Source organism: Anabrus simplex, chromosome 1 (genome assembly GCF_040414725.1).
Source record: "Anabrus simplex isolate iqAnaSimp1 chromosome 1, ASM4041472v1, whole genome shotgun sequence".
NCBI lineage: Eukaryota > Metazoa > Arthropoda > Insecta > Orthoptera > Tettigoniidae > Anabrus > Anabrus simplex.
Window position 1 is genome coordinate 1,009,080,325 of NC_090265.1, and position 13,155 is coordinate 1,009,093,479.

The 13,155-nt window shown below is 40.8% G+C and overlaps 1 protein-coding gene across 3 annotated transcripts in view; it reads left to right on the plus strand.

The window, feature by feature from the left end:
- LOC136875630 (lysosome-associated membrane glycoprotein 5) overlaps positions 1-13,155 on the plus strand; it is a 113,046-nt gene that overhangs the window by 57,488 nt on the left and 42,403 nt on the right. For 2 of the 3 annotated variants that reach the window (XM_067149173.2, XM_067149180.2), the window contains exon 4: positions 5,196-5,237. The exons of the other annotated variant lie outside the window; for it this stretch is intronic. In XM_067149173.2, the coding sequence (XP_067005274.1) occupies positions 5,196-5,237 (42 nt within the window). The remainder of the gene's footprint in view (positions 1-5,195; positions 5,238-13,155) is intronic. 3 annotated transcript variants of the gene reach the window in all.

The window sequence follows — 13,155 nt, forward strand, 5'->3', positions numbered from 1 at the left end:
AACAAATCTCCCGGCCTGAGAGACGGCGTCACCATCTAAGAGGCCCGCCTCTCCCTTCAGGGGAGGAATTAAAACATGTTAGTAGTAGTAGGCGCTGTGCTGTGGTGGTGTTATGCATGTGTTACTGGAGTAGGGTCTCCATGTAAGTTATGTGATAACTTGAAGCCGTCTTTTTTCTGGAGTCCACTCCGTAAAATTGGTTCCCTGTTGATGTTATTTGGACGCAGCTCTATCTCTCTGGCTTCCCTTAAAAGTTGAGTATAGGTCTTTTACAGGCGCGATGACCTTCGACTAGTCAAAGAAGATTTGATGGTCTGTACTGTAGAATTGTTCTGCTATGGCAGACTGTCTTATAGCATTTCCCATGGAGGATGAAGTAGTGATATTCTTGACTGACCTGATGTGTTCCTTCACTCTGCCACTCGTTCATCCTCCATAGAAAGTGCTGTATGCCACTCAAGAGGTCGTGCTGTACCGCCTGAGCTACTTAGCCCAGTATTCTTATTCTTATTATTATTAGAGCCTGGAAGTTAGGAATTTATTTTTGGTTAAACTAGGCAGGCAAAAAAAGCACTTGAAGTACTGAAAATAGGTAGTACTGTAATTAAAATAGGCATTTATTAGGAGTGAAAGCAAAGAGAAATCTCTCTCATTATTAATGAAAACATGTATTTTAGATATTCATTTCTTTGTTATCAATTTATCACTTAATTAGCGTACTTACTCTTACTTCCCTTGGTTACAAGCAACAACAAGGTGCTTTTTCAAAGTATCAACTGTGATAGACAGAAGCTTGTCACAAAGAATGTTTTTCATCATGGAAAAGGAACGTTCTACTTCCACTGAAGTGATTGGCACAAATTTGAAATAAGCTATTTCGGAAGGACACGTGCCAGTTAAAACAGGATTTTCACCTTTCAGAACATCACGAATGTTCTTCATTTTTTCAGTGTCCACATTAGCACTCAGAACACGTTTACACTTTTCACTAACACTGCATCCTTTTTCTCCTGTTGCTTGCAGCAGTTGATTTACTGCATCTTCGAAGATCGCCATAGATGATACCAGCGAATCATCTCTTTTCTTCAACTTCGAGATTGCTTCCGGTATCACACTATAATGTGCTGTTATAAATGCCAGATCATTGCTGAGTTCTTCAGGGTCCAACAACTTTTTTACCTCGCGAACTGAAGCAACTTCGTCTACTGATACGGCATGAAGTACCTCACGTATCTTGTCCAAATTGTTGCTGTAATATATGACTGCTGGTGAGAACTGGCTGTGGAAATAAAGGGAGCTCTGGTGCCACGTCCTTGAAAACCCGGATTCGGGAGGGTGGTATTCGAAAATAACTTATCCACGTGAGGATACAAACTTCTTATCTCTTCAGCAATTCTGTGCAGTACATGGGCTAGGCATGTGAGGTGGAGCATTTTAGGAAAGAGAACTTTCAAGGCTGTAGCTGCTTTTTTCATGTAAGGTGCCGCATCTGTGACAAAAAGTAGGACATCATCATTCCGTATTCCATCCGGCCAGAGTAACAGTAATGAATTTGTGAACAACTGTGCCACTGTGAAACCATTTGCTCTCTCCATCTCTTCTGTCGTCAAAAGAAATACTGATGATAGGTCAGTTTGCTTTGCTTCCATAGTTCCAGTGATGACGTTGGCCACGTAACGTCCCATTGCGTCCGTAGTTTCATCAATGGAGATCCAGATCTTCTTTTCTTCAACTCTGCTTCGAATCCTCTGCAGGGTTTCTTCAAAGGAGATATTCAAATACGTTTATTAATGTGGATTCTGACGGAACTTCTTTAATGTACTTCTGCAGAAACGTCCTGAGGGATTGATTTTCCACGTAACGTCCCATTGCGTCCGTAGTTTCATCAATGGAGATCCAGATCTTCTTTTCTTCAACTCTGCTTCGAATCCTCTGCAGGGTTTCTTCAAAGGAGATATTCAAATACGTTTGTTAATGTGGATTCTGACGGAACTTCTTTAGTGTACTTCTGCAGAAACGTCCTGAGGGATTGATTTTCCAGTTTCCAAAACGGAATTTCGGAGTCCAAGAAAGCTTTACATAGATCCAGGGGAAACTAAGATTGCCTGCTGGATGTTGTAACTGCTGTTGATATTAAATTGATCATAGGGCCAACAATATTTTACTTAGACTTATGTTTCGTTGTTGCGAAATGTTGAGTTACAAAGTACTTTTTTTCATGATTAATAGATTTTTCACATATTTTGCAAAAGAGTATAGCTCCATCAGTATAAAGTATATCCGAACCGAATTCGCGAACATAGCCATGTAATTTCGGCATGATAAATAAGTCAGCACGAACATCCGAGTTGCCTTTAAGAAGTTCATCAGTAGACTAACAGCTTCTTTTATGTTTGACCTGTTAGACAGAAGTGATTCCTCCCTTCCTCTGCATTATCTTATCATTTCTAAATCGGGAATACCAGGTAATTACGCATTGTCACAGCAAAAGGGGTGTGAGGAAGGAAAAGAGACGTACTTCCCTCATCCTCTCTCTTTCCTGGTATTCATTATGCTTGTGCATTCCTTTCACTAATGAAGGTTCTGCTATTTACAGAAATTAAATGAATAGGTTGAAAAAATAAGCTTTTGAATGCCTGAAAAAATAAACGATTTACAGGGTACAATATTCTAAACAGATATTTGTGACGACATGTAATTTAATTTGTGCCATCTTTTTTGTCTTCGATGCACGGAAATTCATTATATGCTTTTTAAAATGTGTAAACCGCAGAAAAAAATGCATAACGATCAAACAAGGCAAAAAAAAGCTTTACATCTTAAAATAGGCAACGGAAGCCAAAATAGGCAAAAATGAAAAATAAAAATTGTCTCTACACTTCCTAAATGCATGAAAACGTATTTATCTCTATCTGATTCTTCAGTATGTCCAGTCAGATAAAAGAGGCATTTTGCCTAACTTCCGGGCTCTAATAATAATAATAATAATAATAATAATAATAATAATAATAATACTAATAATAATAATAATAATATTATTAGTATTAGTATTACTAGTATTAAAGTGTTTTGAACAAAAAACAATCAGAGAGATACCTAAAACTCTTTACCAAAGAGCTGGGAAGCTCGAGAAATTACATCTGCTAATTCAGAAAATATACAAAATCAGGAACTCGTAAACTCAGAAATCTTCCTCTTACAATCCCATGAGCTCGTATATTCAAACGTTTGTCCAATACTAGTTGAATATAACTCACATTTAAAGTGGAACAGTCAAAACCTTCGACCCACAGGTCTTTAGAATTTTACAAGGGGTGGTTTGCCTTAACACATTCGGGAATTTACATATTTAAAGAAAGAAGCCTTGGTTTCCAATAGGGCCGATGACACTCGATGTTAGGCCCCTTTAAACAACAAGAATCATCATGGTTTCCAAGAAGTTTTACGAGACACTGGGTTTCAAACCTGATGTTCAATTTACATTAGTTCATAAGGTGTCCTTTCTGGGCTATGAATCTTCACACGTGATCACATCAGTCAGGACCACACTTGAAGAAGCAAATACACTACATTACAAATTTACCCCTAAACACCTAATTACGTACGCTACCCTCGAAAAGAATATAAATTTTCAGAGGCATAAGGCCCACATTACGCGGCCAAAAAAAGAGAAAGAAGGTTGTATTTACAAGGCCGAAAGCAGAAAACGAAATGGAGGCGGAAACACAATCACTCCAAAATTATTTTAAAGCAGAAGATCTAACAGAGCATAAGGCCCGAGGACACTGAGGCTACGACTATGCTACCGGGGGACCAAGTAAGATAGACATTTAAAGCCGAAAAACCAGTTGTAAATTTAGACGGTTAAAAAATTTATAGTCACCCCAAATTAATTTATAGGAAGGTTTACGAGGGTAACCATTCATGCTCCCTTATATTTCAAATATTTCCCTTGATTGAAAGAAAATATTAAAGTCCGAAGACTGAAAAGAAATATTTAATTTAGAAACGAGATAAACCTATATTTTATTTAAGGAAAGAGCCGGCGACCTAGCAGTTACATATTAAGGGGAACGTAGAAATCTTCCCTAGCTTCATATGCAGTAGTTTAACTTAGATCAAATTAACTCCCATAATTGGTTTATAAACATCTCATGATGCCGAAACCCCTGTCTCTCATCTCCCTAAGGAGATCTCCTCTATCCTCCGTCACGTAGAATACACAAAAAGGCTGCCGTAAAATCAGAAAGCATATGCTCAAAAATTCATCTCTTATATAGGAGTTCGGCAGAATAATCTATATGTTTTTAGCAAACCCACTTTTGATTGGACCCAGGGATTTTACCATCAACGCTTATGTAGGTAATACAACTTAATATCAAGCCTTTTGATAGGGGGATTAATTTAATGACAGTTTTGATAACGGAGAATTAAAATAAAACAATAGAAACTAAAACATAGATATCTAGTCCTCGGAGGGAAACTTCTATGATTTCACAAAGTTCTCAGTTTTTACTAGAGGTGGATGCACAGTAGGAGAAGGCGCTAATTTGAATTAACGAAGAGGCCCTACCCACGCTACAATTATTATTGATATTGATTGGTGTTTTTGAAAATAATTGTAAAAAAAAGTATCGTCAAGTAACGTCTTAATTTTCTGCTACAAATCTACCTATATAAAATGACAAAGGTTGTTTAATGTTTACTATCAACGCATATATAGGTAATTCAACTTAATATCAAGCCTTTTGATAGGTGGATTAATTTAATGAAAGTTTTGATAACTTCGGAGAATTTCTTACAAGTATCTTACGTTTTTATTTGTGTTTTATTTAGTGTACTGTGATAGTAATATCAGTAAAAGTCACCCGCTATACTCGCGATTTATGATGAAACATGTTGAGCTATTGTAGAACTTCTCTACAACCAGGAATTTACGTAGAATGATGGAAAATTTGGCTTGAAACAATACAACTGATTTATTTGGTAATGAATGTGTAGCCATTTGATATCAGCTGCAGTAACATTACGTGGTATATATCTTCTTTCCACGTTAGGAAACCTTGTGGTTATGTTGGTAACTTAGTACTTACACCTACTCACATATGCATGTATACAATAATTTATAACAAGTGTTATCTAAGCAGATAGTTACAGACCGCAGAGATGAATAAGTTTCTCTTTTTCGCCCCAAGACTATGGCACCGAGAGTGAGACAAGTACCCTCGAATACTCCAGTAAGTAAACACAACACGCACACATATGTACATCGCTGTGCTCTCTAGCCTCGCCTGTTGCTGCTTTCAGCGAGATCATCTAAGCCAGCCCGTTCCCCAGAATCCAAACAATCTAAGCAATGTTGTCAAGTTAAGTGCTCTATAGTAACAGATATTATCAAATAAGGAATATTTCATGTTTAATGCTTCTCCCTGTTTCAAAATATTCCGTAATTTTCGAAATTGCAAGCCAATGAGTGTTGAAGCTAGCAGGGGTACACTAAGTTCGTTTCTCATCTTCAGAGCTACTGATAGTGAGGTTAGAACGCACCACCTCCCGAATGTGAGCTTAAAAATCAACTACCCGTACCCCATCAGTATCCTATACTCAGAGAAAGGACTAAATCTTATTCCTGATATGAAAACGGGGTGTGATGGGTAGGTGAAGTTGAAGCAGTGCTTATTTTATGGTGCTTACGGACTTGTTGATCAGTTTTATACTAAACTAAACCGCATGACGCAACAGTCCCTAAGGGCCTTGGCCTACCAAGCGACCGCTGCTCAGCCTGAAGACCTGAAGATTATGAGGTGTCGTGTGATTCCTCTTGGCCGTTATTCTTGGTTTTCCAGATCAGGATCTGTTTTTTCTTTTTTGCTAGGGGCTTTACGTCGCACCGACACAGATAGGTCTTATGGCGACGATGGGATAGGCAAGGCCTAGGAGTTGGAAGGAAGCCGCCGTGGCCTTAATTAAGGTACAGCCCCAGCATTTGCCTGGTGTGAAAATGGGAAACCACGGAAAACCATCTTCAGGGCTGCCGATAGTGGGATTCGAACCTACTATCTCCCGGATGCAAGCTCACAGCCGCGAGCCTCTACGCGCACGGCCAACTCGCCCGGTTGGGATCTGTTTTACGGTGGATGATAGGATACTATAAATGACAGACTATCGTACACGGTGAAATTTGTGATTTTGCTAGAGGAGTGATGCCTAATTATCTCAATATCAGAATTAAAATGTTAAATATCCATATATCTTATGTCACGCCTCCCATGAAAAGTGACTTACGAGTATAGTAAGATCATTTACTTATTAAAATATGATGTCTTAATATATGCTTACATATTTGTATCTTATAACACATTTGCTCCTGAGAATTCTGAAATTAAATGTACCAAAATATGAGGCATAAGTTAATTGGAATAACGAGGTGAATGCTGCTGTTCCGGCTTATTTGTTGGCTTTCCTGCTGATTTATCCAGGACACTATGATGTTGTCTTGATCCATTTCACCGCAATCATTTTTGCATTGGAATATTATACCGGAGGACCCTGTATTAAGACAAGAAAACATATTTGAAAGTGTTGCAGCTTGTTAAATGTTCTTTTGATCAGTCATTGCCACTGAACCACAGCTCACATTCGGCTGAAGAAATGAGAACAATTTGGTCAGAATTTATAAGGTTGTTCAGCGAGGATGGGATGCATTTTGGATTTTCTTTGTAAATATCAAAGTATTTCACAAGTGATGGTAACATTTTTCACTTGCGGCTAATGTCACCTTTCTACCAATAAAACACTCACCTGAGGGCCATGTAGTTGGATTTAAAACAGCTGCTTCCGAAAAAGTCCATGTCTTCGAAATGGTTCTTGATATTCTCCACTAAATACTGAAAAAGTTTATTTAAGAAATTTTCAAATTTAATTAAAATATCCAGTGGGTGCAATCCAGATGTTTGGATGGTCAAAGGGAGTGCAGAAAAACTCCCGCCCTCCTCCCACTCCCGCTTATGCCAAAAATAGCCCACAGCTATCGTAGGTAAAATGTTAACAGCGTGGAAGGCAGCCATTTGCTACAAAAGTTGGAGTCATATTGTTTGCACTATACCAGGTGGTCCACCAGCGCCGTACTTTACTTGTAAGTGTCCCTCATGCACTAATGATGAATCGGATGCCTAAGAACTGATTTCCACGGGGGCACTACTACCTGCAAGTTAATTACGTGGATATGAAGAGAGAATAACAGAACGGACGTTCGCTGCATGTTCTTCAGCGCTGCCCGTCAAATGTGCCCCCTTGCGTTAGTAAGCCTCGTTTTCGAACGCTCAGTAGTAGGCTAGTATTTGGTGCAGTAGCACTACAGTTGTTGCTGTCAATATATCGACAATGGCTGAGTTGTTCAGCAACAACGAATACACAGACAAAATTGTAATATATGGAAAATCTGGTCGGATGTAGCCGAAGCTCCCAGAAGTTATGCGCAGGATTATTAAATAGACACCTGCTTTCTATACACGTATTTTGCCAAACAGAGTTGTAATTAAGAGCTAATGGATCGTTCAAGGCACACACAAGCAACCTTTTGGTAGAGCGGAATGTCTGTACGTGTATAAATTAATGAGCATTAAACTTTGTTTCATGAATCTTTGGCGTATTTTCAAATGCATTCTGTTACAGGACGTGTATAAAACACATTGGGGATGGGACCCGAGTCTACTCGTGCTTGGTTGGCCGAACGTTGCTGACGGATCCCGAGTTAACTCGTGTTTTAAAGACTTGTACATTCGGTGACATCTGTTGGAACTTCTGAAACTAGCTAGCGGTCTTGGTTTATATAATCTCTTTGCTGAAAGTTTTGTTTATTCCATGCTACATTTAATTTTCATTTCATTCTGTTGCATGATTCAATTTCTTATTTTTCTGACCTAATGTTTACGTCATTCAAAGAGCCATCAACAACGCGAAATCTGCATTTGCATATAAATTGCCGTGTGCCCCTTCACCAAGATCATTGCTACTCAACTTATCACACCAGAACACATTAGTAGGACTACTTCATAAGGTTTCCAGTAAATATCATCACAATCAGTACAAGATTAGTGAGCGAGGCTCATTTGATTGTACAGTATGCGTGAGCTTTCGCACTTTGTTGCTCAGGTTGCTCAGGAAATGGCGGGCACGGGGGATGGACAGTGCGAGGAGCATCCGGTCAGCAATGTGCGAAAATGACTGCTATTTCTTTCAAATTCGAAATACAGCACGCTATAGTGCTCCTTTATAAACCAGCGATTAGGCATCCCATTCATCACTACTGCATGCGGGACACTTATAAGTGGAAAGTGCGGAGCTGGAGGGTCACCTGGTATAGCAAACAGTTCTGATACCTTCTTCTGTCGATAATAAAAAAGTCCATTCAATTTAAAGAAACACAGTATACATAATGTGTGGTTGTTTTGATTTTCAGTCTCTCAAGGAGCAACTCGAACACATTAGAAACAGTCATGACAGGATTTGCATGAGAGCTAGAGAATGGGAAATATGGAAACATTCTGTTTATGATATATTTTAAAATTTACATTTCCTATTCATAGGTAATAAAGATCATTCACAAGGGGAACGTGGTGGCGTTTCATATTTTACCCAGGCTACTTTGGTATAAATCTCATCAAGCACACTAGTTATCGCTTGATATAAGCCAATGTAAATATTTACAGTCAAGATTAAGCTTAGAACTATTGTAACATTTACCAACTTGATAGAATACAGCTTTTTATCGGAGCCTTGAATGGCGAAAGTATGTGGAATGGAAGTCAACATGCAGTTCATAGAATCTTGGTGTGTATGCTTCTCGTCTTAGGAATTATTATATGACGTCGATAGTCCTAGTTCGAAATGAGGTGTTACAATTTCCTCTTCTATGGCACAAATTGATTATTTTACTCATGAGTTCACATAATCATAGGTTAAGACAAGCAAAAAACGAAAAAAAAAAAGAAAAAAAGGACTCGGTACGGTCTTGACATAAGTTCTAGATTAATAATTGCAATAGTGCTAGAGTTAAGAGGAAGTTTAAAAATGTAATAATACATATACTGTATTTTTACTGAAGAATTTAAAAAAAGACTTAATCTCACATCTATTGTATATGAATTTTGAACATTGCGTATATTTATCCACTTAATGTCTTACAAACTTGACCGATGTGCATAATCTCTTGTTGATTTGGACTGTATTCTCTCTTTTGCAAGTTTGATCATAAATTCAAGATCGTTCAAATTTATGTGATAAATAGTCCTATAAATTACATTTTCATACGTTGTTATTGAATGTATTGTATAGTAAATTAATTGGATTATTGATAATATACGCATCTACGGTGATTTGCTTGAACGGAAACATTTACAGGAACAGGAACATATGGGATGTTTTAAATAAATTGTGATGTCCCTGTGGTTCGGAATCCACGTAAAACTGGATGTCCCATGGCTGTGATCACGATGTCAGCAAACACAACAAAACTACAAACTTGCTCTTATGCATTCGGCGATCGCCAAATGGACTTCTATGGGCGCGGTGTTCCCGACATGTTGCTTCACCAGCTGAACGTCTTCCCCCTTTCGTGGCCATGTCTTCACATACAGAGTGTATCTAAATTCCTATTACACACTTTGAGGGCTTGCTGAAGGGACTGAAGAGACACTATTCAATCAATGATCTGCATTTAGGGCTGTCGACCAAGTGGCAGATTCCCTATCAATTGTTTATCTAGCTTTTTCTGAAACATTTTCAAAGAGATTGGAAATCTATCGAACATTTCCCTTGATAATATATTCTAGTCCCTTACTCCTCGTCCTATATATTAATACACTGACTGACAGAGCAAATGCAACACCAAGAAGGAGTGGTCAGAACTTTATGCCAATTGCAGGGTAGACTGACGTCACTGAGGTATGCTCATGATGTGAAATGCGCCGCTGTGCTGCGCACGTAGCGAACGATAAATGGGACACGGCGTTGGCGAATGGCCCACTTCGTACCGTGATTTCTCAGCCGACAGTCATTGTAGAACGTGTTGCCGTGTGCCACAGGACACGTGTATAGCTAAGAATGCCAGGCCGCCGTCAACGGAGGCATTTCCAGCAGACAGACGACTTTACGAGGGGTATGGTGATCGGGCTGAGAAGGGCAGGTTGGTCGCTTCGTCAAATCGCAGCCGATACCCATAGGGATGTGTCCACGGTGCAGCGCCTGTGGCGAAGATGGTTGGCGCAGGGACATCTGGCACGTGCGAGGGGTCCAGGCGCAGCCCGAGTGACGTCAGCACGCGAGGATCGGCGCATCCGCCGCCAAGCGGTGGCAGCCCCACACGCCACGTCAACCGCCATTCTTCAGCATGTGCAAGACACCCTGGCTGTTCCAATATCGACCAGAACAATTTCCCGTCGATTGGTTGAAGGAGGCCTGCACTCCCGGCGTCCGCTCAGAAGACTACCATTGACTCCACAGCATAGACGTGCACGCCTGGCATGGTGCCGGGCTAGAGCGACTTGGATGAGGGAATGGCGGAACGTCGTGTTCTCCGATGAGTCACGCTTCTGTTCTGTCAGTGATAGTCACCGCAGACGAGTGTGGCGTCGGCGTGGAGAAAGGTCAAATCCGGCAGTAACTGTGGAGCGCCCTACCGCTAGACAACGCGGCATTATGGTTTGGGGCGCTATTGCGTATGATTCCACGTCACCTCTAGTGCGTATTCAAGGCACGTTAAATGCCCACCGCTACGTGCAGCATGTGCTGCGGCCGGTGGCACTCCCGTACCTTCAGGGGCTGCCCAATGCTCTGTTTTAGCAGGATAATGCCCGCCCACACACTGCTCGCATCTCCCAACAGGCTCTACGAGGTGTACAGATGCTTCCGTGGCCAGCGTACTCTCCGGATCTCTCACCAATCGAACACGTGTGGGATCTCATTGGACGCCGTTTGCAAACTCTGCCCCAGCCTCGTACGGACGACCAACTGTGGCAAATGGTTGACAGAGAATGGAGAACCATCCCTCAGGACACCATCCGCACTCTTATTGACTCTGTACCTCGACGTGTTTCTGCGTGCATCGCCGCTCGCGGTGGTCCTACATCCTACTGAGTCGATGCCGTGCGCATTGTGTAACCTGCATATCGGTTTGAAATAAACATCAATTATTCGTCCGTGCCGTCTCTGTTTTTTCCCCAACTTTCATCCCTTTCGAACCACTCCTCCTTGGTGTTGCATTGTCACTGTCAGCCAGTGTATTTGCCCCAATTTGTATGATCTTTTCTACATTTAAAAGCTCCGGTCAAGCTTATTCTTCTACTTATGTCATTCCACGCCAACTCTCCACTGACAGCTCGAAACATAGCACATGGTGGAGCATCTCTCCTCCTTACTCTCAAACATTCCCAGTCCAAAGAACAGGAACGCATGCCCGGAAAGACCGTTTTCCGCTAGAAGCAAAACGTCACCTCGCGTTTAAATGTCCTGCGCCTGCTACGACTATGAGCGGTGTACGTACGTTGCAGTTGCAGTGTTTCTTCGTCCACTTACAAGAAAGGCACGACGTGGCGATCACCCACTTCAATACAAACATCGCATAGTTCTCGCAATTTCCTCGTTAACGTCCGGCACACTGTGGTCCACGTGGAGTCTGTCCCCTCTACCCAGACAGCCATATATGAGTCACCTGATACTTGTCAGCAGGTGAACCGGCGGGTGTATTGAGGAATTTTTATTTTACTGAAAACATATAACAGAGAACAAGTTTCCATTTACAATATACTTTACATTTAAAATATAGCAGTGCATATACTAATTAATTGTATTGTAGAGGCACGCGGCTGTGAGCTTGCATCCGGGAGATAGTAGGTTCGAATCCCACTATCGGCAGCCCTGAAGATGGTTTTCCGTGGTTTCCCATTTTCACACCAGGCAAATGCTGGGGCTGTACCTTAATTAAGGCCACGGCCGCTTCCTTCCAACTCCTAGACCTTTCCTACCCCATCGTCGCCATAAGACCTATCTGTGTCGGTGCGACGTAAAGCCCCTAGCAAAAAAAAAATTAATTGTATTAATGATGATGAGAAAAAATCAACATAATGATGGCAAGGATAGCAACAACTTCATGTAATAATTACTAGCTGTTTGATCATATTTTAAACTTTTGTTAGTGTCTAAATCATGAGCCTGTGCTGATGGAGAAAAATTTGCATGTTGCAGTCGAAATCTAGCTCCTATGAAGTGGAGAATTCTTGTCACTCGCTGTTTTCTAACCTTCACAGTAGAACGCAAATGAAGCTCGTGTTTTCGCCTGAGAGACATTGCATTTTAATAATGAAAGAAACCAATGGAAGTCAGAGTGAGGAGAATTCTCACAAACATCTTAGGTCCGGTAAAAGAAGATGAAGAATACCGTAGTCGGCACAATTCCGAGCTTTACGGACGTATAGAGAGCGCCTCTGATTGTGCTAGGAAAAGGAGAGTAGCTTTCTGTGGCCGTATAGTAAGAGGACTGGCCAATCACCTGTTCATCTTCTGGCAGAACAAGAAAATTCGTACCACTTGGCTGACAGAAACTGAGTAGGACACTGGAGAACTGGGAATATCAGATCTTCAAGATAGAGGGTCTATATGATGTACCCTGAAAGATGTCCATGAATACCGGAAGAAAGGTAGCCCTTGGACAGATGAAAGAAAGGAGTTACACCGGCAGAAACTGCGAGAATACTGGGCAGAGATCAGAGTCCAGCAGTTGAACAAGTGTAGTCAAAAGTAGGCGCATTTGAATCAAGAAAAAGAAAGAAAATACGAATTATCAAGGATGTTATTTACAACTATGTACATAAATATCATATCGCATAAATCTCTACGTGATCTAAGAGATTTTAAATAGGTATCTATGAGCAGACTCTCTTTGCTCACATTATGAGGAAATGGTGAATTTGTTATGTATAGAAAAGTCAGGAAACGTTCCTGGACTATTTTCTATTATTTCCATACCTTTGTTGTTGGATGGGTTCCATGTAACAGTAGCGTATTTTAGTCCAGAGCGTACTAACGTACTGTAGAGTGTAATAATTGTCTGCGTATCATGTTACGCTACACTCGCTCACACACACATACACACACACA